Source organism: Mus pahari, chromosome 6 (genome assembly GCF_900095145.1).
Source record: "Mus pahari chromosome 6, PAHARI_EIJ_v1.1, whole genome shotgun sequence".
NCBI classification, from domain to species: domain Eukaryota; kingdom Metazoa; phylum Chordata; class Mammalia; order Rodentia; family Muridae; genus Mus; species Mus pahari.
The window spans coordinates 99,488,355-99,513,115 of NC_034595.1; the positions used below are offsets into that span (position 1 = coordinate 99,488,355).

General features: G+C 47.8%; 1 protein-coding gene and 1 non-coding gene across 2 annotated transcripts in view; both read left to right on the plus strand.

Annotated features, from left to right (window-relative positions):
• The window catches only part of Mtor (mechanistic target of rapamycin kinase), a 116,271-nt gene that overhangs the window by 76,995 nt on the left and 14,515 nt on the right, over window positions 1-24,761 (plus strand). Inside the window, exons 32-46 of the mRNA XM_021200534.1 lie at window positions 1,645-1,760; window positions 2,833-2,910; window positions 3,105-3,212; window positions 7,664-7,789; window positions 7,860-7,991; window positions 14,574-14,689; window positions 15,662-15,779; window positions 16,945-17,193; window positions 17,804-17,904; window positions 18,286-18,382; window positions 18,694-18,792; window positions 18,881-19,003; window positions 19,143-19,325; window positions 20,703-20,837; window positions 21,005-21,179. Of these exons, the coding sequence (XP_021056193.1) occupies window positions 1,645-1,760; window positions 2,833-2,910; window positions 3,105-3,212; window positions 7,664-7,789; window positions 7,860-7,991; window positions 14,574-14,689; window positions 15,662-15,779; window positions 16,945-17,193; window positions 17,804-17,904; window positions 18,286-18,382; window positions 18,694-18,792; window positions 18,881-19,003; window positions 19,143-19,325; window positions 20,703-20,837; window positions 21,005-21,179 (1,956 nt within the window). The remainder of the gene's footprint in view (window positions 1-1,644; window positions 1,761-2,832; window positions 2,911-3,104; window positions 3,213-7,663; window positions 7,790-7,859; window positions 7,992-14,573; window positions 14,690-15,661; window positions 15,780-16,944; window positions 17,194-17,803; window positions 17,905-18,285; window positions 18,383-18,693; window positions 18,793-18,880; window positions 19,004-19,142; window positions 19,326-20,702; window positions 20,838-21,004; window positions 21,180-24,761) is intronic.
• LOC115064367 lies at window positions 19,550-19,655 on the plus strand. Its single transcript, XR_003844187.1, has one exon. It is a non-coding gene; the product is annotated as a U6 spliceosomal RNA (small nuclear RNA).

The window sequence follows — 24,761 nt, forward strand, 5'->3', positions numbered from 1 at the left end:
AAGGTGGAAGGGAGTTGCCTGTCTCGCTTTGTTTCTTTCTTTTCTTTTCTTTTTTTTTTCTTTTCTTTTCTTTTCTTTTTTTTTTTTAAGATTTATTTATTTATTATATGTAAGTACACTGTAGCTGTCTTCAGACACTCCAGAAGAGGGCGTCAGATCTTGTTACAGGTGGTTGTGAGCCACCATGTGGTTGCTAGGATTTGACCTTTGGAAGAGCAGTCGGTGCTCTTACCTGCTGAGCCATCTCTCCAGCCCCCTTGCTTTGTTTCTTAATGTTTATAGGTCTTTCACTACATGTGTATAACTGATTGGGACAATGATGCCACCGCCTTCTCCAACAGTCACAAACATTTCAATCACGTTTTATCGGTTCTCACTACCTGACACTTGATACCTTCCCTGCTACTAGAGCCTGTTATAATGATATTCTGTTTATTTTTTAGCTAGAGTTTCATCTTGTGGCCCTGGCTATCGTGCCTCTGCCTCCCCAGTGCTGGATTTAACGGTGCAGCATTCTGCCCTGCCGGGTCCAGATGTGTAGACTTCTGACCCTGTTCCCTAACTGGGGCTTGCAGTTCTTTCTGTCTGTTTGTTCATTTTTAATTATGTTTATGTGTTTGTAGCTATAAGCACGTGAGTGCAGGTGTTAGCAAGAGCCACGGGGTCAGATCCTCCTGGAGCTGGAGTTCGGGGTGGTTGTGACGTGCCTCATGTAGGTTCTGGGAACCAAGCTCTGCTTTTCTCCAAGAGCCGTATAAGCTCTTCACCGCTGAGCCATTCCTCTAGTCCCAACTCTGCATTTCTTGATGGGACAGGAGAGGATAGACAGGATGCGGCTGTGCAGAACCATCCCGGAGCCTAGAGCAGAGTAGCAACTGCCCCTCCGCGTCATCCATCATCGTCATCCCACCCCCACCCCCCACGGCTTTTAAAAACAAATTGCTTCCTGAGGAGTCATCTATTGCTGTCTGCTTTTGCCCAGAGGCGTTGGTAATGGATGAACCAATAGTTGGGAGTGGAATGCTGGAAAATGCCTTGTAAAAACAGCAGCCCTGCAGTTTGCACCTAATGAGGCTGGTATCTCTTCTGCAGATGGTGTTGGCAGGATTGAGGTTGGATGCCTGCTCAGCACCAGGGGAGGAAGTACATATCTCTCCCTGGGGCAGCCATTACTCCATTCTAACATGACACAAGAGATCACTGCCACAGTGAAAAGGGCAAGCAGTTTGTCAAAGCCTGTCCTCGAATTGTATGATGGCCATTTTCAATTGCTTAAAGGAAATGTAATTTCCCAGTATTTCTTTGAGCTGCGAGGTGCTCACCTGTGGGGAAGGATGTGATTTTATCTTACCTGGAGAACTCTGGATTAATGAGGGGTAGCATTAAGCCTGCCTGATGTGCTGGCTTTGCACTTAGGCCCTGCTTCTTGTCTTAGGATACTCCTTGGGGCACCAGCAGAGTCCCTCACTTAGAAGACAGATGTGGTTTTGTTAAGCGAACCTCCACAATAGATTGTAGGGCTCAGCAGGTACATCAGGCCCCAGTCCATTTGACTTGTGTGTATCTCAAGCTAAATGAAGGTATCAATGACAAGATGTGGTGGTGCTGTCCCCCTGATCCTGTGTCATGTGTTTGTGTCCCTAGGTCAGTGGGACAGCATGGAGGAGTACACCTGCATGATCCCTCGGGACACCCACGACGGGGCCTTTTACAGGGCAGTGTTGGCTTTACATCAGGATCTTTTCTCCTTGGCCCAACAGGTGAGAAAATGTGTGTCCAGACCATCCAGCAAAGAAAAAAGGGAAAAGAAAAAGTTAACTGTGCGCGACCTTTTGATTCCTAAGCACATGTCTGTGTTAGTTATTGAACTTCAGCCATGTTCACATCTCAGAACTCTGTGCATGGCCTTGATACATAGTATCCACCACAGAGAAGAGCAGTAGGCATAAGCTAGGCTTCTGGAGTGTTCCTGGGGGCGGGGGTTGGGGGTGGATTGTTACTACTTTGACAGTAGCTTCTTGGGTCATTTTCAGCCCTTTTAAACACCTTGCCTAAGTTCTAGTCTAGTGAGAGGAGCTCTTAAGTTTCACCAAGCGAGGATTTGGAGAGCCAGATCCCCACTGTGGGGATCTTCTGGACACAGGGAGCACACACTGTTCTAACTTGCAGAATGCATAATGAAGTGGTTGTCTCCACCTTGTCAGACACCAGACTGTCAGTAAATGATCTGAGTATCTCAGAGATGCCAACATAGCAATTAGCCTAAAACATTCAGAAAAAGAAGAACTCCACGAGAGGGGTTTTATTTTAAGTGGTAGTACAGAGAAGGTGCAGAGCGCGATCCTGTGGTAGCCCTGTGCTAGAGTACTTGACAGGATTCCAGACCTGAGTCTTCCGGGTCAGAGACAGAGGTGCCCATTTCCATAAAGAGCATTGCAGACGCATGCACTCCTTGACCCCACCTTAGAGCCACTGCCATGTCCAATCTGTTACCACAACATGCCCATCAAGGGAAATGAAAAGGCAGGGCCCAAGGACAACCCATTACTGCGCAAGAGTGCAGTGATTCTGCCCCATAGCACACGTTCCCTCCTCACCACCCAGGCTTGTGAGTGTTCCCGGAGCTTCTACTTGACAGTGCCATGGGCCACTCAGTCTTTGATGAGCCACTGGGTAGTAGGTGCCCTTCTCTGGCCACCCAGATTAAGCAGGTTTTCTGCCCTCCTGTGGTATTTTGCTTCATCACTAGAATGACACTAGAGTGACACAAATAATTTCTATGAAGCCCCAAATGCAGAGCCCAGGTGTAGAGTTTCCTGGTTTCTCTCCTAGTGCATTGACAAGGCCAGGGACCTGTTGGATGCAGAGCTGACTGCCATGGCAGGAGAGAGCTACAGCCGAGCCTACGGGGTGAGTGTTGAGTGGGCTGCACCTTGTCGGAATCCATAGCCCTAACGAGTGGGCTGTCGAGGGCGCAGCAGGCTGCTGAGAACTTGCTGTTTCTGGGGTCCGCAGATGTCCTGACAGCAGAGGCTGGTTCAGGTTCGCTCTGCTTGGGGGCTGTTGTGTGAAAATTAGGCTGGAATGTGATCTGCTTCCATCAGGCCATGGTTTCTTGCCACATGCTGTCGGAGCTGGAGGAGGTTATTCAGTACAAACTCGTCCCTGAGCGTCGGGAGATCATCCGGCAGATCTGGTGGGAGAGACTGCAGGTAAGCTGGAGACGGCCCCGGGCCTGCGGGGCTCTTGCACCCTCACCCCCTTTTCTGCTCTACTCTGCTCTGCCACCTCTCCCAAGCAGAGCCTTCAAAGGCTTACCACCTCAGCTGTGGCTCTGAGTTAGCAACCAGTTAGCAACTCCTTCCAGGCTTTTCCAGAAATGGAAGAAAGTGTGTGACACTTGGGACCCTCCACTTGGAAATGGTAACCTGGGACTCACGGGTTCGCTCTCAGTGCTCCAGCTGAGACCTCCACAGCGTATTCGCTCAGAGAGCCACTTAGCTTTCCACATGGCATATACAGGATACATCCAGGATCTGAATCTCTCCTGGCTCTCAAATGACTTTACAATGTGACCCAAGCTGAGACCCACCCCTCTAAGTGTAGTTAGTAGGCACAGGCACCCAGTGTTCTCATAAGAGTTGCTGAATGCTTTGAGTCAGAACTCCTGCTTATGACAACTCTTTAGGTTAGTCTCATTCTAGCACTTCTGGTCAGATCTCAAAGAGACTTTCCCAAGGCTTCCGCCAGCATTTCAGAGTGGCATTCTAATCATGGCAACCTGAGGAGCTGTTATCTCTAGACCTGAGAGGGTCTTAAGTGTCCCTGGAAAGAGCAGCCTGTCTCCCAGTCCTTGAAAAATGAGAAAGATCATCAGAAAAAAAAAAAAAGTACACTAGGGATGTGGTTCAGTGACCCAGCACTTGCCCGGCATCCCTGGGGCCCTGAGGTCTACCTCCTGTACCACATACTCAAGGTACACAGTGCTCTAAAAACAGTGCATGGGTGTACACTGCTCTGGAAACAGTGCTTGGGTGCACACACTGTTCTAAAGAGAGTGCATGGGTGCACATACTGCTCTAAAGACAGTGCATGGGTACACACACTGCTCTAAAGACAGTGCATGGGTGCACACACTGCTCTAAAGACAGTGCATGGGTGCACACACACTGCTCTGGAAGCTACACATGTGTGCTCATACACTGGTCTGGAAACAGTACATGGGTGCACACACTGCTCTAAAAACAGTACATGGATACACACACTGCTCTGGAAACCACACATGTGTGTTCATATACTGCTCTGGAAACCACTGGTCTTTCTGTTGTCACAATCACTGCCTTTAGTTTTAAACTATTTCTTCTTGGCTGCATCCACACCTAATTCCCACTTTCTCTCCAGAACAATCAAGGTTTATGCCTTCAAGTTCTTCAGTAGCCTGTGACAGACCCTGACTCCAGGACGCATTCCTGTCTAGGAAGCTCAGTGCACATTCCACTGGACAGGAAAGCACACTGGGCACAGTCATTCATGGCTCTGAAGTGAGCACATACAGTTCTTCTACATGTTTTATTAGTAATTATAAAATACCAGTGAATGTTTTGATGGAAAATTGTCTCAGAAAAAATTCCACAAGGAAAGCACTTCCCACTTGGCTTATACACGACCTGGTGTTTTAAATGCCAGCATTAGGGTGTGGAGCTTCCAAATTGGGGAGCTGATGATCTCGACATTCCAGCATGGAGAACTTGGAAATATAGAGTTGGAAGGAGCATGATGGAATTAGATGGAGGGGAAGGCTCGTGCTAGCTTCCCCAAGTTCAGAGTATTGCCATCACCTTCCTGAGCCCTGTCTCCAGACAGCAGGAGGCTCGTCAGCCTACAGTGAGCCAGATGATTGGAGCATGTGGGAGAAGCTCACTGTTGGTGAGAGGCAATCAGAGTAATCACTCAGTGTTCTTCTTCCTCACTTTCCAAATCATTGTCAACCTTGTGGGCTGGGAAGCTATTACCCAAGGCTGGAAGTAGAGTTGTCCTGCAGGAAACTTTGTTCTGGAAGGTGGCGTGCAGACAAAACACTAAGTGAGCTGCTGGGGCTGGACAGCTGCCACATGCGTGGTCAAGTCATCTCAGATCCTCAGAACCACTCTTGGCCTCTGGGCAGTTGAAAAGGTCGGCTGTAGCTCATGTCTTTTGTCTCAGGTTCCCAGGTCAGGCCCAGTGTGCCCCATGAAACACAGAAGCTAGAGGTCACTGTCACTAGGTTTTGGATTTGTGAAATTCACATAAGACATGACAGATCCCAGGACCACACTTCCTTCCTGAGTGTGACTTTTTAATCAACAAGGATGGAAAAGTTCACCTACCAGTCATTTGATACAAAAATCAGTGTAGGCTGGCATGGTGGCCCAGTCGTAAAGGTGATTGCCGCCAAGCCTGGCGTCCTGAGTTTGAGTCTGGGGGGACATGGTAGAAGGAGGAAACAGCCGACTCTCACAAGCTGTCCACCAACTTCCATACATAATGCACATAGCAGCAAGCACGTATGCTAAGGTGGAAGAAAGTTATCTTTGTGATAATGATTAAGTTGTCGGGTTTTTCTAATTATAAAGAATTCACATGCCGGGTGTGGTGGCGCACGCCTTTAGTCCCAGCACTTGGGAGGCAGAGGCAGGCAGATTTCTGAGTGCGAGGCCAGCCTGGTCTACAGAGTGAGTTCCAGGATATCCAGGGCTACACAGAGAAACCCTGTCCCGAAAAACCAAAAAAAAAAAAAAATCACATGTAAGTAAATTAATTATCTCCTTTCTTATGTCACGTTTCTTTCAGTTTTGGGGGAAGGGAGATTTATTTGTTTATTTTGTGTGCATGGGTGTTTTGTCCGCATGTGTGTCTGTGCACCATGTATGTGTCTAGCTCCTGTGGAAGCCAGAAGAAGGTGTCAGCTCCCCTGGAACTGAAATTCTGGCAGTTATGAGCTGCTGTTGGGTGCCTGGAATGGACCTTAGGTCCGCTAAAGAGCAGGAGCAGCCTGTGCTCTTAACCTCCGAACCAACTGTCCAGCCCCTGTTTACTTGGTATTTGTAGCTCTGGCTAGCCTGAAACTTGCCATGAAGACCACTCGCAGAAACTCTCCTGCCTCTTCCTCCTAAGTGTTGGGGTTAGAGGCATGTGCTATCAAGTCTATAACCACTTCCTCTTCTAGATGCAGTTTTGATCAGACATAATAAAAGGAGCAGGGAATATAAGGTAGCCAGTGACGCCACACCAAGAAACCATACCTGTAAAGATGCAAGCCTCGGCCTCACTAACTTATCAACAACATCATTTAAAAGTTTAATTATTTAAATGTCTTATACACTTAGTCTTTTGAATTTTAAAAAATACATTTTAAATTTAATTTTTGGTCAGTGATAGTCATCTTCACCAGAGACTAAAACTTAAAACAATATATGGCTGGAGAGATGGCTCAACAGCTAAGAGCACTGGCTACTCATTTAGAGGAAACAGGTTCTATTCTAAGTACCCATGTAGCAGCTTGAAGCTGTTAGTAACTCAATTTCAGGGGATCTGGCGTCCCCTTCTGGCTTCTGTGGGGGTTGTGCACATATGTGGTACAAGACATACACACACAGGTAAAACACGCATACACATAAAATAAAAATTTTAAAAGGAGTGAGTGAACCCAGAATGGTGGCACATTATTTTAATTCTAGCATCCAGGGAGGTAGAGACCTGTAGATTCTCTGTAAGTTCAAGGCTGGCCTCATCCAATCTACATAGTGAGTTCTAGGACAGCCAGGGCTATGGGGTGAGACCATGTCTCAAAAACAAAAGGGCAAGTGAAACAGAGCACTGACTTTGAATTCAGTACTTGGGAGCTGGAGAGATGATTCAGTTGGTAAGCAATCATGAAGACTGGAGTTCCGTGATCTCCAGCACGTCTGTGAAAACCTACCCATGATAACGTGATGATAGCCTGCACTAGTAATCCCAGCACTGGGAAGACAAAGACGGAGGGAGCATTCAGGGTTTTGTGGCCAGACAGTCTCGCTCAAGGTTTGAGATAGACCTGCCTTAGAGAACAGAGTATGAGAAGAGAGGCAGCTGAGAGAGAGTGCCTGGAATTGAACACGCAGCACACACACACACATGCTCACACAGACACTACATTGGAGACAGCAAGATGGCTTAAGGAATGAAAGTGCTTTCTGCCATGTTTGTATGCCTGAGTTCAGTCCCCAAAATCCACATGTCTCCCACAAACTGATCTCCACACGTTTGTTGTGGCTTATACATGCCCTTGTTCATGCAAACAAGTAAGTGTAAAAAAAAAAAAAAAAAAAAAAAAAACATTGTTTTTAAAGAATACATTCACAACCCACAAAGAATCTAAATAATTTAATTTACCCATTACCACAGTCCTGTGAAGTTAATGACATTTTCATTTTAATCCACAGATCAGTCAGAAAGGTTAAGTAACTGTCTCAAAGCCACAGAGTACTTGGCACACCAGGACTCGGCTCAGCCACCACGCCCTACGCTTCTCTGATTGTTGACAAGTTCCTTCACAGTGATTCCCTTTTTCAGAGAAAATGTGGCTGTTGGTGTGAGATTTCAGGTGGGGCAGAGGACAGGTCTAACTCATTTCTGAACCTTCCAGGGCTGCCAGCGTATTGTAGAGGACTGGCAGAAAATCCTCATGGTCCGGTCCCTTGTGGTCAGCCCTCACGAGGACATGAGAACCTGGCTCAAGTACGCAAGCCTGTGTGGCAAGAGCGGCAGACTGGTGAGTAACCCCAGCGCCGGGGTGATACCCTGCCCCCGTTCTGTTTGTAACTTGCCCTCTTGTTTTTTAGGCTCTTGCTCATAAAACCTTAGTGTTGCTCTTGGGAGTTGATCCATCTCGGCAACTTGACCATCCTCTGCCAACAGCTCACCCTCAAGTGACCTATGCCTACATGAAGAACATGTGGAAAAGCGCTCGGAAGGTAGGAGGTTCCTCCCCTTCCAGCAGAGGCCGCACCCACCTACAGTGTTGGGCTTCTTCCAGTTTCACAATGGGAGTCACAGTCAGGTAGAGACTCCAGTGCATGAAGTCACAGTTATCATCTTTAGTATCTGAAAAGTCCTGGGCCTTGAGAGGAGGCCGGCCACTTGGCACATGGTCCCATATTCATGAAATCCAGACTAGAGCTTTATAAAACCAGCTGGATTAGCTTCTCAGACTTCTGGTCTCCTTTCCTGTCATCGATTTGGATTCAAATGCAGCAGCATGCAGGGAGAAATGCTAAGACAAGGAGGGAGTTCCTGAAGCCAGTGGAGAATTCCTTCTTGTTTACAGACAAGTCCTTGGGAAACAGATACGCTCTTGTTTTTTGTTTGAAACAATCTCTGGATGCTGGTGGCAGTTTACAAACCCACAGGCCTTGAAGACAACATCATACCTGTTTGGGGTTCCCCATCATCCTTCTCAAAGGGAGAGGGAACTCAGCCTTCTGTGCCCACTGCAGTCTTGAAGTGGTTCTCCTAAGGTAGTTGACTGGTGTGACTTTGAGCGACACTCAGAATGCAGTGAGCAGTCAGGCATCTGCTCTGTGGCTGGTTTTGTTCCTCGCTGCTGGCCCTGTCCTCCCCGAGTGCACTGTTGGAGGATTCCTTTTGTTTTCCCTCTCTGAGCCCCTACCTAACAATTGCAGGCAAGTGAGAAGAACAGAAGGCGCTAGGTGTGTATGTGCCCTGTAAGCATTGCCTTCCTGCAGAGAGCAGAGACCGGAGATGCCTTAACCAAGGACTGCCTCATTTCACTGTAATAAGCAGAGCCCAGACTATCGGTACATAGCACAGGGACTTTTCTAAGTCACACAAACGCTGGTGAGGTTCAAGATCTAGAAACCTACCTGAAGGATGTGTTCAAGCCCAGGCTGTCTCGGCACAGCCTTCCCTGTACTGTCACCAGGGTCCTCTCTCTCCGCCTTTCCAAACACAAAGCAGGCCTTGCCCTCAGGAAGACATTAGATAGGTGCCTGGTCCTTGCTAAGACACAAGACAGTCTAGAGACAGGCTGGTCTCCCCCCACCCCCATCTGATGGGGGCCTTCCTTTCATAACTGCTAGTTCACTTACTGAAGGGAAGAAATGACTTTTCCCCTCTTTATCTCTAAAGAAGGAAAGAAAATTTGTTTTTAGTTTCTTGCACTGGAGAGTAGAAAGATGGTGAGTTCACCCATGGTTCCTAGCCATACGTAGGGCAGCCCCACAGGGGTCCCAGCAGCCCTGTCTGGCTCCTTGTGAAGCCCACAGCAAAGCCTTCAGACTGCCACCAGCAGCGGTGGTATATGCCTGTAATCCCAGCACTCAGGCACACAGATCTCTGTGAATCTGAAGCCAGCCTGGTCTACAGAGTGAGTGACAGGACAGCCAGGGCTAGAGAAACCCTGTCTCACCAAAAAGGAAGAAGAAAGAAAACTTTGAACTGTCTGGATTGCCTGTGACATAGAGCATGTAGACCCTGGGCACTGGACCCCTGGCTGTGGAGCTTCTGGTGTAGCTGCCGCCTGCTTGAGAACACTTGACAGCTGAGGTCGCCAACCCTGTCAGTCAGGCTTTTCAGTGCTCCCTCCTCCCGCCTTGTTCTAAGTCACATTAAGTCCACAGTGTAGCCTTCCTAGAAACAAACCAAAGAGACACGGAAGATGCTAATCCTTTGTCAAGGCCGGTACAGGTCGGTGGAGCTGGAAGAGCAATGTCTGTAGGAAACAAGAGTTTCACTGCTTTTAGGCATGTCTGTGGATCTGCCCCATCCTCATTCATGGCTCACCAGTCTGTCACTGTCACTCAGACCCTGGCTTAAACCTCCCTCTCCCACCCCACCCCGCCCCACCCTACTTCACATTTATTTTTGGTTTTTTGTTTTTACTTTTTAATTTGTTCATAAATAATTCATACTCTCTCACACTTCATGTCTGTCTTAGTTGCTACTGCCGTGTGCAGCTGTGGATAGTGATCCCCTCTGCAGAATCTATCAATACCAATAGTTGAAAAAGAGAGTAGGGCCAAATGAGACCCTCCCCTTTCCACAACTAATTGTTGATGGAGCAGTCCTCTGGACCCAGTGCAGGTAGCCACAGTTACTGGGAGCTGATTATCACAGTATGTCAGATCTACAGGATGGTATCCATAGCCCCTCACCCCATGTTCTTGTCTTACACACTTCCCTACTCTTCCTCCACAATGCACCCTGAGCCTTAAGGGCAGGATGTAACTATCCCACTTAAGGCTGCACCCAGAACCATCACTTACCGTCATTATCTTTGGAAGCTGTGAGACTGCGTGCACTGCGTCATCCTCCCGAGAAGATTCTCTGGTGAAGGCCAGAGCAGCTTTGGTCTGTGGCTGTCATGTCAGTGTAGATATTTGGAAAGTGTTTGCTTTCTGTGTCAGTGTTGCCCAGAAGGACAAGGACAAATGCCATATGTCTTTGTTTTTTTTGTTTTTTTTTTTTATTTTATTTGTTTGTTTGTTTGTTTGTTTTTTCGAGACAGGGTTTCTCTGTGTAGCCCTGGCTGTCCTGGAACTCACTCTGTAGACCAGGCTGGCCTCGAACTCAGAAATCCACTGCCTCTGCCTCCCAAGTGCTGGGATTAAAGGTGTGCGCCACCACGCCCGGCATGTCTTTGTTTTTATGTGATAGTCTCACTGTGTACTCTAGACCGGCCTTGAATTCTTCCCTTTTTATTTTTTTATTTTTCATGTTTATTTAGTGTGTGTTTGTGCCTATGTGTGTGGGAGTCACGGGGCAGCTTCCAGGAATTAGTCCTTTCATGCTACCATGTGAGTTCTAGGAGTAGACTCTGGTTACCTGGCTCTGTGTAACCACCTTTACCCTTAGATCCATCTCCAGCCCTGGCCTAAAATTCCTGATCCCCTGCCTCTAGGTGTGTTCCACCATACCCGATCTGAGTGTTTTTACCCACAGTTGGTAGAGTCCCAGAATATGGAATCCACAGGTACAGATGCCAACTGTTCATTGTCTGGCCCTTCACAGGGGAAAAAAATAGATGTGCCCTACCTTAGAAGAGTAGACTAGGTTTTGTGTGCATTTGTATGTGTGTACATGCACATGATGGGGGACACACGTGGAAGATGACGTTCAGTGGTTTCCCTTCTACCATATGGACCCTGGGGGTCGGACTTGGTGGAAGGCACCTCTCTTTACCCACGGAGGTATGTTGCTGGCCCATCACATGGGCTTTCAGTTTATATACACAGAGTGATGCTTTAACTGGGACAGGGAGAGGAGGAACATAACCCCATTGTCCAACCAGGGGTTTTGACAGTGAAAGAGGTGCTATTAATAGCTGAGATGATTGGAACTTTCTAGAGTGCTGTGGCATGAGGAAGCATAACAAAACTCTCATCTTAAAAAGGAACAAAATAAAGAAAGAAATCCTACCATATGTAGCACCATGCATGTTCAGTAAAGAAAGCCAGACACAGATTCTAGTGTTCCACAGCACAGAGCAGTGTCTGTAGTCTATCAGAGTGTACATCTAGAAAGTGCTACAAGCAGATGTTCCCAACACAGAGAGATAAATGTTTAATGAGATGACAGTGCCAAATACCTGATTTAATTATTGCATATTAAATGCATGTATCAAATCACACTGCATATACCCCATAAATGTACAGTTATTTGATGATTTTTAAAATGGTTCAATGGTAAGAGGACTTGCTCCTTTTCCAGAGAACCTGAGTTCAATACCCAGCATCTCAGGTGCCTAGAACTCCAGCTCTAGAGGATCTGATGCCCTCCACAAACACTATTTAAATGTGCAAACCTAGAACAAAGAGACACACATATACACATAATTAAAACCGAAATAAAAATAAGTGAAATAGCTGGGTGGTAGTGGCACACACACACCCTTAAGTCCCAGTCCTTGGGAGGCAGAGGCAGGAAGATCTTTATGGGCTCAAAGCCAGCCTGGTCTACACAGTGGGTTTTAGGACAGCCAGAGCTACAAAGGGATAGATAACCTTGTCTCAAAATAAATAATAATGAATGAAATTAAAAATGGACTAAGACATTCGAGGACAGAGCATATGTTTAGCATGTGTCTAATCCTCACAATCAGACTTTTAGTTATTTTATGACTTGCCTGCATGTTTGTCTCTACACTCCAAGTATGCCTATTGCTCACAGACGTGAGAAGAGGGTTTTGGATCCTCCAGACCTGGAGTTACAAGTCATTGTGAACTACCCTGAGGGTGCTGGAAACTGGACCCAAGAGCTTTCTGCAAGAGCAACGAGTTTTTAACCACTGAGCCATCTCTCCAGTCCCATTACCATAGATCTGTTAGAACAGAATTCATAAACCCTGCTGCGGTCTACCTTGTAACTGTGCATTGTGTTCCCTGGCTGCTTCTCCCAGTCCCTAGACACTGACTCTGCTCACAGGGCATTATTCCTCAGGCCCCAGAAGTTTTTGTTTTGTTTTTGGTATTTTGAGGAAGTCTTTGAAGCCCTGGCTGATTTCAAACTTTCAGTCTTCCTGCTTCAGCCTTCAGAGTTCAGAGATCAGAGGCGTATGTTACCATGTATGGCTTTACAATCCTATTTCAGGCAGGGCATATGGCACTTGCTACTAACCCCAACACTTGGGAGGCAGAGGCAGGTAGGTCTTGTGAGTTTGAGGTCAGCCTGGTCGACAGAGAGAATTCTAGGACAGCCAGACTAGAGAGACCCTGTCTTTTTTAAAAACAAACAAACAAACAAACAAACAAAAAAAGATTTATTTATTATTTATGTGAGTATACTGTAGCTGTGTTCAGACATACCAGAAGAGGGCATCAGATGGTTGTGAGCCACCGTGTAGTTGCTGGGAATTGAATTCAGGACCTCTGGAAGATCAGTCAGTGCTCTCAACCTGAGCCATCTCTCCAGCCCCGCGACCCTGTCTTAAGAACACAAACAAACAAAAAACCAAAAAAGTCTTTTTCAGTACTAGTTGATTTCTTACATTTAAAAGCATCTAGGTGCCAGATAGTAGTTGTGCAGGCCTTTAATCCCAGCACTTGGGAGGCAGAGGCAAGGGCCAGCCTGGTCTACAGAGTGAGTTCCAGGGCAGCCAGGGCTACAGAGAGAAATCCTGTGTCAAAACAAACAAACAAACAAAACTCCCCACTAAGCCAGGGAGTTCTACTGTCCATCAGGTCGTTCTCACATTGGAGCATGCTTCTGTTATGGGAACATGAGAACTTTTATAAGGTTTACTGAAAGAATTGCTAATGCTTCTTGGTGCGTTGATTTCTCCCTCCTTCTATAGACCCTCCCTTGTTAGTGCATTTAGACTGTGTCATTTTTTAAAAAGATGTATGTATTTTATATATGTGAGTACACTGTCTAAGTCAGATCCCATTACAGATGGTTGTGAGCCACCATGTGGTTGCTGGGAATTGAACTTAGGACCTCTGGAAGAGCACTCGGTGGTCTTAACCGCTGAGCCATCTCTCCAGCCCTGACTGTGTCATTTTTTAACTTTGTATGTTTGCACACTCCACTTATCCTGGAAGCCCTTTAACAGCTCTGGGGCTAGGGCTATACCTCCATAGCAACAGTGCTTGTCTGGCATGCACAGCATCTCAGATTTAGTCACCAGCACCACCAAACAAAACCCACAACTGTGGTCCATGTGCATCAGGATGCTGGTGTGTCTGGATGCAGCAGGCTTGGACAGTATAGATCCGGCCTCTGCACTGCTCCTGCTCAGTGTAGCTGTCTGCTCCTAACTCAGATGGTCACTGCTTGCCTCCTGCCAGACCCCAGAACTTCATGGTAGATCCAAGATCTAATGGCTGGAGGATGATGTAAATTCTGTTGCCAAGCCGCCTGCCTACCTCGTGTCTCTTCCCTCCTCCGCTTGGGTGCATGAAGGTCTTCTCTGCTCTACTTTACCTGGGTTTGGGGTTCTACCTGATGCTAAATCTATAGTTTTGACATGGTGAAGCATCCAAGTGTCTTAGCGTTTTAAATACATACTGAAGTTTTACTAGCTAGAAACAGTTTCCAGCCGGGCGTGGTGGCGCAGGCCTTTAATCCCAGCACTTGGGAGGCAGAGGCAGGTGGATTTCTGAGTTCGAGGCCAGCCTGGTCTACAGAGTGAGCTCCAGGACAGCCAGGGCTATACAGAGAAACCCTGTCTCGAAAAACCAAAAAAAAAAAAAAAAAAAGAAACAGTTTCCATCAGCCTAATTTCCCCTGGGGCAATGACTTTTAGTGAAGTAGGCACTTGTTTTCTGTTGCTTCATGGGCATTGTCACCTGGGTTGGTCAGACATGTGGGTTTCCCAGAACTTCCTAAAGTGAAAATTAGAGTTGGCAGGGGAAATCTAAAACAAGTAAACCATGACTTTGCTGGACTAGCCTGGCCCTCTCCCAGCAGCACGCCCTGATCTGTGCAGTAGGACACTCACCCTGCAGCCCAGGGTGCTCCTTTTGGAGAGTGCTGGCTTAGGTGCCCTGCCAGGGTGGGCAGTGTGCCCAGTGGCTCTGTGTGCCTCTGTCCCGCTACAGATCGACGCCTTCCAGCACATGCAGCACTTTGTACAGACCATGCAGCAGCAGGCCCAGCATGCCATCGCCACAGAGGACCAGCAGCACAAGCAGGAGCTGCATAAGCTCATGGCCAGGTGAGTCCTACCCATCACCCAGCCCTCTGCAAGGGCACTCAAGGCTCCTAGAGTAGCTTGCTGCTGGCATCTCTCATTTCCCACAGACGGATCCCAGGCAGCCATTAGCTCATCTGCTGCACAGTCTCTGTCCCTTACTTCCCAAGGCTTTGGCAGCAGGAGTACTCCTGTGCCAGCCTCCAGTTGCTGTATGGCCATATTTCCAAATACATTTTTAATTTTACTTGTGTGTGTGTGTGTGTGTGTGTGTGTCCATGTCTGTGTGCCCGTGTGTGTGTGTGTGTGTGTGTGTGTGTGTGTGTGTGTGTGTGCACTTACTCAGACTCGAGTCTCAGCATGCATATGGAGACCAGAGGACATCTTGCAAAGGTCAGTTCCCTCCTGTCTTAGGAGTCCCAAGCATGGAAGTCAGGTCATCAGGTTTGGTGGCAGTGCCTTTACCTGTCGAGCCCTCTCACTGATTCAGGTTTCTTATTTTAATAGTTCCAAGTGTAGACAGCTCTGACTCCAGGTAGGTTATTCTCTCTGTGCCCTGGTTTCCTAGAGTGATGTGAGGTGGTATAGGAGCCCAGACCCGAGCCCAGAGAGCAGTGCCTGGGGTAGCAATCGACAGACACTAGCATTAGCCTTGTTGCTGTCTGCAGTGGAGGAGTACAGAAGGCAGAAAAGATCAGTGAGGGAAAAAGTAGTCAAAACTGTCCTCCACAAAGCATAGTGGGTCCATTCAGGTGCACCTGTCCCAGGTCCCTGGTTTATGCTGTCACTGGAAGACATAAATCCTGAAGAAAAGACACCTCCAAGGTTTTCTACAGAACCCTTTCCCCTTACTTTCACAGGGCTGAACATCCATCAGTTGCCTCTTGAAAGCGAGAGTAACTGTCGGAAGTCTTTAGGATGCTCTGCAATCTGCTGTTCTCCTTCCGGGCCTTTGATAGAAGAGAACAACATGGGGTCTTGCTCTTCTGTTTTCAGGTGTTTTCTGAAACTTGGGGAGTGGCAGCTGAACCTCCAGGGCATCAATGAGAGTACCATCCCCAAGGTGCTGCAGTACTACAGTGCCGCCACAGAGCACGACCGCAGCTGGTACAAGGTGAGGGAGCACCGGCGCTGGCCCCAGACCCCCCGCTTCTGCACACAGCTTGCGCCCTGTTCCCATGGAGTTCTCCCCTGTTCCCATGGTCACAGCCAGGTCCCTGGAATGCCTGAGTCTGTCAGAAGCCCAAGAAACATATATTCCTTTTCTAAAGGCTTCCAGGTAATAGATAATTGATATAACAATGCCATCAATTTCTTTCCAAAATCTTCATCCTTACTAGGAAGTTATAAATTCTTCCCTCTGGGATCAAAGTTGATTTGAAGACCGTAGAAACATTTGGGATAAAGTGTATTTATCCTCTGCAGATGCTTCACACTCATCTGAAAATGGTGCACTTTGGCTCGGGACGGAGCTTAGTGAGAGAGTATTCGCCTAACATGCACACACGCATGCACACACACAAAATCCAGGCTATGATAGGATCAATGATTCCCCTCTATTGATAGCTGCATATCCAGAGCTGGAAAATACGTCCAGTGAAGTTTTGCTTAGTGGAAACCTTGTTAGTCCTCACAGCCACATGTAGCTCCAGTTCCAGGGGATCTGGTATCCTCTTCTGGCTATCATAAGTACTAGGCATATGTGTGATACATATAACATGTATGCAGACAAAGCATCCATTAATATAAAATAATTGGGGGGACCTCAGGAAGCCCCACTTTCTGAGGTGAAACCAGCTGCCTTAGTCCAGCACACAGACTCCACTGTCTGGCACTCTAGCACTTGGCCAGAGGCCCTGACTCTTGCGGTCCTCGAGCTTCACACATGCCCTCCATGTACCTGTCTTTTCCCTGCCAGGAAGACCAATTTCCTGTCTCTGTTCCTTCCTTGTTCAAGGCAAGGCTTAGCCAAATCCCTTTTTTATGGAACCCTTCAGATCACTGGTATTCCCACTGCCCACCTTTTCTAGCCCCCATCTGCCTTAATGTTTGCTTACACTGACCCTTACTGTGACCTCACAGTGCTCACCAAAAAGCCCAGAGCCGTTACTGCTCTCGAGATGAGTGAGCCACGTTGATCGTGGTAAGGCCCACTTCCTGGGAGTATGTAGAGTTAGAGACTCATTCTGCACACTCAGAATCCAGCCTTCCGCCTCGCTTTGCATTAGACGTGAGCTAGCCTGTGTTTGTCTGCCTTTGACTCTCCCCCATGCACCTAGGCTTGGCACGCATGGGCGGTGATGAACTTTGAAGCAGTGCTACACTACAAACATCAGAACCAAGCCCGTGATGAGAAGAAGAAGCTGCGTCACGCCAGCGGGGCCAACATCACCAATGCCACCACTGCAGCCACCACTGCAGCCTCTGCTGCTGCTGCCACCAGCACGGAGGGCAGCAACAGTGAGAGTGAAGCTGAGAGCAACGACAACAGCCCCACCCCGTCCCCTCTGCAGAAGAAGGTCACCGAGGTAAGTCCCCTCGCTGAGAACTGGCTGGGGCACGGCTCTGCACAGAAGGTGGCTGTGGAGCTCGGGGAGCTGAGGCTTCCTCTGAGGCAGGATATACGGACTGGACACACTGACAGGCCATCCTCATTGTATGCCAGAAGCTGTGCTCCCTGGGTGCATGTGTGTGTCCACTGTCAGGCTGAAGAAAGGCTCCTCCCAGCCATGAGCACGTTCTCTCAGTGCAGGGCTCCTGTGGGTGGGTGGCTGGCTGCCACAGCTGCAGGCCACTGAGGCCAGGCCTTGTGGGTATGTCCTCTGCCCTGTTCTTTCCCTGTGTCCTCCCCTTGGCCTGTCAGTTGAGACTGTAACAGGGCAGCCAGAAAGTATGAGAACAGCATGTTCAGAGCCTTAGCTCCACCCCTACTGCCCTGCTCAGGAAGCCATACTATGCCAAACTATGATTATGAAAGCAGGAGCCTTTGTGGAGTGCATTCTATATGCCATCGGCTCCTCAGGCATCAGTGTCTCATACTCCTAACTACCCTGTGAGGCAGGATGCTATCAGTGTGCAACTGTGCCCATTTTACAGATGAGAGAGTAGAGTGTCAATAATATACTTACATTTCAACAGGATTTATCCAAAACCCTCTTGTTGTACACTGTCCCTGCTGTTCAAGGCTTCTTCCGTTCTATCTCCTTGTCAAGAGGCAACAACCTCCAGGATACACTCAGGTACAAAGGAAGTGGGGAGAATGTAACTGAAAGGAGGTCACCCTCTCTGGTCAGGACAGTTCACTCCTGGGCCGTGAGACTCACCCGATAGCTTACCAGCCCTCACCCATAAGGATGGAGGAAGAGGAGAGGGAAGGGTCAGGAGGCCTGTCCCACTGCCTCCCTGCTGCCCATCCTGCAGGCAGGCGGGCACCTCCTCAGCACGGACATAGCTGCCCAGCTCACCTCTGCAGCCGAGTTTGTACCTCAGTGACCCTGGCTGACCTGGAGTGAAGCGCTTGGGTTTCAGAGCTCTGCAACCTGTCACAGTCATTTACAGCCTTACTGGTGAAAAACAAGAACCAGGAAACTCAACCCCCTGTAACTTTGTCCTCTTCCCAGAGTCCTCACCTTGTGGTTTGATTATGGTCACTGGCCAGATGTCAATGAAGCCTTGGTGGAAGGGGTGAAGGCCATACAGATTGACACTTGGTTACAGGTGAGAACTCGGTGACAGTGAAGATGGGTCCTCTGGAAATCACCAGTGGTTACAGAAGCACAGCTTGGTCCCAAGGTCCAGACCAGATAGTCCCCCATGCCTGTGCTAGGAAACTGGATGGGTGCACCATTTCAAGACCTGCTAGACCAAAGTACACCCCTGAGATCCCAGTGCATGGGAGGTAGAGGCAAAAGGAGCATGACTGCCCTAGGCTACATGAAACCTTGTCTAGAACACAAGGAAGAAAAAATGAAAATCAGTCACCTTTCCTATGTCTCACATGCTGCATGCTGTGTCTTCCTTCATACCAGGTTATACCTCAGCTCATTGCAAGAATTGACACCCCCAGACCCTTGGTGGGCCGGCTCATTCACCAGCTTCTCACAGATATTGGTCGGTACCACCCACAGGTACATGCAGACCCTGCACAGTTTCTCGTGAGTCCACTGACTGTTGCCTTGGTGGCTAGCCTTTACAAGTGTTCCTCTGTTTGCTTAGGCCCTCATCTACCCCCTGACGGTGGCTTCTAAATCTACCACCACAGCCCGTCACAATGCAGCCAACAAGATCTTGAAGAACATGTGTGAGCACAGCAACACGCTGGTCCAGCAGGCCATGATGGTGAGTCGGTCTTGAGGCAGCAGCCAGGGTGCTAGTGATTGCCTCTCCCTCGTGACACTTGCTGTGTCTTCTGTCTCCAAACCAGACCTCCCCAGGCGTAACTTCCTGTGGTGTTTCCTTCCTTCTCCCTTTCATCCAGGTGAGCGAAGAGCTGATTCGGGTAGCCATCCTCTGGCATGAGATGTGGCATGAAGGCCTGGAAGAGGCATCTCGCTTGTACTTTGGGGAGAGGAACGTGAAAGGCATGTTTGAGGTGCTGGAGCCCCTGCACGCTATGATGGAACGGGGTCCCCAGACTCTGAAGGAAACGTCCTTTAATCAGGTATGAGATCAGGGAGTGACAGGGCATTGCCCTACCTCCCCGACTGCTTTCCGTCTACCTCTCTCTCTACTGTCCTCAAACGTGCTACCCAGTAGAAGTCACAGCATAGAAAACTGTCCTCTTAGTGCTCTGTGAAGGAGAATTGCAGATGCAAGGCCAGCGTGAACCTAGAACTCATGCCCAGAAAATAACGCAAAACAAAACAAAATAATAATATAATTGTTGTGCTCGCTTCGGTAGCACATATACTAAAATTGGAACGATACAGAGAAATTAGCATGGCCCCTGCACAAAGATGATGTGCAGATTCGTGAAGTGTTCCATATTTTTTTTAAAAAAGTGTAATTGTTGTAGCAACCCTATTTTTTAAAAAGATTTATTTGTTTATTTTATATATATGAGTACACTTTTGCTGTCTTCAGACACACCAGAAGAGGGNATCAGATCCCACTACAGATGGTTGTGAGCCACCATGTGGTTGATGGGAATTGAACTCAGGACCTCTGGCAGAGAAGTCAGTGCTCTTAACCACTGAGCCATCTCTCCAGCTCCAACCACCCCCCCCCATTTTTAAATAAACTTATTGATTGGCGTCTGAAAAAAGAGATTTATTTATTTATCTGTCTATCTTATGTATATGGGTGTTTTGTCTGCATCTATGCAAACCAGAACGGGACATCAGATCTCATGAAAGTGCAGTTATATATATATTTTTGAGCTGCATTTGGTGCTGGGAATTGAACTCAAGACCTGGAAGAACAGCCATTGTACTTAACCACTGAACTACCTCTCTAGCCACTTAAATTATTTTCACTTTCATAACATGCTAGAGGGATCAAACCCAGGTTCTCACACATACCAGACAGGCACTGCCCCACCAAGCCCTTCGCTCAGCTCTTGAAATTTTAATGAGATTTTAACTGCAAGATTCCTCTGGGGGGCTGGTGAGATGGCTCAGCCCTTAAGGGCACTGACTGCTCTTCTGAAGGTCCTGAGTTCAGATCCCAGCAACCACATGGTGGCTCACAACCATCGGTAATGAGATCTGACGCCATCTTCTGGTATGTCTGAAGACAGCTACAGTGTACTTACATATAATAATAAATAAATCTTTAAAAAAAAAAAAAAAAAGATTCCCTCAGGGGGTACCTTACCCCTTACCCCTCCCTGCATTTCTTTAGGGGTAGGTCATCCTCATGCCCTGGGAGCTCAAGGGTTGGGACTGTGCAGCCCCTACTGTTAAAACAGCCATTCCCTCCTAGTACCCTTATACCACCTCAGACACCCTCAGAACTAGTGTAGACTGCTTGGCGATTTAGCCTCCTGGGGTCAGGGCCGCCTTGGTAACTTGAAACTTTGTTCTGCTTCCCCTCTCAGGCATATGGCCGAGATTTAATGGAGGCACAAGAATGGTGTCGAAAGTACATGAAGTCGGGGAATGTCAAGGACCTCACGCAAGCCTGGGACCTCTACTATCATGTGTTCAGACGGATCTCTAAGCAGCTACCCCAGGTAGGCTCGAAGCATCCTGGGTTCATCCTGTGCATCCAGACTCACTTCTGCCAGAGACTTAAAGAAAACAGTTGCTTGTAGCCATTTACTGAAAGAAAAATAAGTTAAACTGCATTTCAGTTTCTTTGAAGGGGCAGAAATCTAAGTCCTTTCCTAACTATTCACAGCTCACGTCCTTAGAGCTGCAGTATGTGTCCCCCAAACTTCTGATGTGCCGGGACCTTGAGTTGGCTGTGCCAGGAACATATGACCCCAACCAGCCAATCATTCGGATTCAATCCATAGCCCCGTCTTTGCAAGTCATCACATCCAAGCAGAGGCCTCGGAAGCTGACTCTGATGGGTAAGAACGAAGCACGCCTCCTCTCTTCTGAAATGATTGCCAGCCATCTCACCTGCCGCACTCCCCCATGTCTGTTGGACGAGAAAGGGAGGACAGTGACTCTCCTCCTGCTGTGTCTTATAAGGGAAGTAGCAGACGATCTATCACCCATGTGATGGGCAGCTGTGGGAAACTGGTGTGTGGGTGTGTGTTTCTGGTTCCAAGTACATGCGATTGTAGGTGCCAGAGATAGGAGAGGGTCATGAAGTGTTTGTCACTCCATGCCAACTCCTTTTTAAAGCAGGATCCCTCCCTGAATCTGGGCCTCTGGGGCCCTCATTTTTCTACGCTAGGCTGAAAGCAACAAGTCCCAGCAATCCTCCTGTCCCTGCCCCACGGGAACGAGGGTTACAGGACGCCTGCGTCATTATGTGGGTGTTGGTGTGGGGCCTCAGGTCCTTCACGATCACTCAGCAAGCACGCCCTCCCTTAAGATGTGCGGATGGCCGTACACCACGTACATGCCTTTTGGCCATAAGAGGGTGTTGGATTCCTTGGAACTGGAGTTATTATGTTTGTGAGCTCTCATTTGGGTGCTGAGAACTGAGCCTGAATCTTCTGGAAGAACAACTAGCCACTGAGTATCCCATCAGCCCCATGTATCACAAGCACTCTTAGCTGAAGAGGTATCTTGTCTATTTAGACCCTGGCTTTCTTTTTGTTTGTTTGTTTGTTTGTTTGTTTGTTTGTTTGAGACAGGGTTTCTCTGTGTAGCCCTGGCTGTCCTGGAACTCACTCTGTAGACCAGGCTGGCCTTGAACTCAGAAATCCACTTGCTTCTGCCTCCCAAATGCTGGGATTAAAGGCGTGCGCCACTACTGCCCAGCTAGATTTATTTATTATTATATCTGTAGCTGTCTGCAGATGCACCAGAAGAGGACGTCGGATCTCATTATGGATGGTTATGAGCCACCATGTGCTTGCTGGGATTTGAACTCAGTACCTTCGGAAAAGCAGTCAGTGCTCTTAACCACTTTCTGTCTCATAAGAGCTTGTGTCTATCTGGGAACACAGCTACTCCTCCTTGACAGAAAGAATACATTTGAGAGGGACACCCATGGAGCAGTGACAGTGAGAGAGATGCCTGATCAGTCAAACCAACCCTGGACACGTCTCAGACTGCTCTCATGTCCTTTCTCAAATGTATCTATTTAGTGCTTCATTCATTTGTGGTTTGTTTTGTTTTGTTTTCCAAGATAAGGTCTCACTGTGTAGACCAGGCTAGCCTCAAACTCACAGAGATCCGCCTGCCTCTGCCTCCAGAGTGCTGGGATCAAAGGTGTGTGCCACCACTGCCCAGCTTCCTTCCTCGCTCTTTCTGTTTGTTTCTAGGCTACAGAGATGGCTCAGTAGCTAAGAACTCATATTGCTCTTGCGGAGGTACTCTGTCCCCTGTGTCTACATCAGGCTGTCTATAATTCCACCTCTAGAGAGATTGTAGGACCCCCTCTCGGGGATCCCCCTCAGGTCACGGGAGTCAGGGTATCCCAAGGAAACACGAGAGACCTTCTTGTTGCAAAATCATGAGGCAGTTTAATGGTGGAGCTCTGGGCTGATGCATACCTCATGCAGGAGGTAGAGACATTGACCACAAGGCTTGAAAGCTAGGGGTTTTTATGGGGTACGGGTCGGGGAGGGGGGTAAGGGAGAATTGGCGCGGTTACACGTGATTGGCTCATTTGAACATCAGCAAGGTGGTACAAGTCAGCAGAATAGTACCTGCGGGCTAGGGAATTTCAGGGGCCGGGGCTTATCAGGAAGGACAATACATCTGAGTGATGTACAACTTTGGGCACTTTAAACTATGTCTTAACGAGGGGGGGTTGGGGGTAGGGGAGGCGCTGTCCTGCCAGATGGCTGTCGAGCCAGCCAAGGCCAAGTTCCTGCACTCGTCAGATGGCTGTTGAGTCGGCCAGAATAGCCAAGGACAGTTGACTTTAGTTTCAAGGCGACCTGGGCTTGCTTTTTTTAAGGCAGTTTTTAAACCTTAAGTTTTTACATTAAAAGAACCCTTTTATGTCTCACATTATTTGAACCTTGAATTTACACAATTTTCTTTTAAAGTTACATGAATCCTAGGTCTTAAATTTCATTTCCCTTCAAGATCAGAAACCTTTGACTTCTACAAGCCTGGACATACCCACAATCAAAAATAACAAAGCCGGGCTGGTGAGATGGCTCAGTGGGTAAGAGCACCTGACTGCTCTTCCAAAGGTCCTGAGTTCAAATCCCAGCAACCACATGGTGGCTCATAACCATCCTTAACCATCTGTAACAAGATCTGACGCCCTCTTCTGGAGTGTCTGAAGACAGCTACAGAGTAATTACATATAATAAATAAAGAAAGAAAAAAAAAATTAAAAAAAAAAAAAAAAAACAAAGCCTTTTTAAAATGCTTGATTCTTTGATTATTCACCACATGGTCATGTCATGGTCTCACAAATGATGGTCTTGATAATATGAAAACATGGAGGGGCTTTGGATATCGTTCAGTTGATAGGTGCTTTCCTTTCATGCACAATGCCCTGAGTTGGACCTATAGGGCCATATATACCAGGTATGGTGGCACACACTTATAATCAACACTTATAATAAACTCAGGAGGCAGAAACAAGAAGATGGCTACAAGTTCAAGGCCAGAATGGGCTCATGAGACTGTCTCTTTAAAGAAGAGAAGCTTAAGAATGAACTGTTAGCTGGACAGTGGTGGTGCATACCTGTAATTGCAGAACTTTGGAAGCAGAGGCAAGTGGCCCTCTGTGAATTCAAGGCCAGCCTGGTCTAAAAGCTAGGTCCAAGATAACCAAGGCTACACAGAAAAACCCTGTCTAGAAAAACCAAACACACACACCACAGGAGAATGAAGTGTTAGCAGAGAGGCTGCTCCGTCCTCCCTAGACCTACTTGCCCAGCCAGCTGTGGGGCAAATCCTCTGACCTGTCCTTCACTGTAGCAGAATCTTAGCAGGACTGGTGTACCTGGCATAAACCTGGAGTGATGGCGCATAAGCTTAGAAAGAGGCTTTTGTCTGAGGTTTTATGGGGTTACCCTTTTGACGGATGCTTGGGGTCTTTGCACAATACCTTGGTCCAGACAGACCTGGCCAACTCAGAAGTTAGGGGGAGAATTGCTTAGGTGATGGTTCTCTCAAGACAACCCCTAGATCGGATAAGAGGTGGTTTGTTTTTTTAAAGATTTATTTATTTGTTTTATGTAAGTACACTGCAGCTGTCTTCAGACACCCCAGAAGAGGGTATTTTAGTCCTTTACAGATGGTGTGGGCGACTATGTGGTTGCTGGGATTTGAACTCAGGACCTCTGAAAGAGCAGTCAGTGCTCTTAACCAGGGAGCCATCTCTCCAGCCCCAGATAAGAAGTTTTGGTATGCAGAAATTGCCTTGCTAAAGGTCCCTTTTGTGTAATAATAAAAAGAGCTTTGAGAGGCTGATTCTCCTGCAGCTGAGAAGCCTAAATTCATCCTGCAGTGGCTCTCTTTTCTTTGATCAGTCCTCTCAGAACCCAGAGGTTCTCTCAACACCTCCT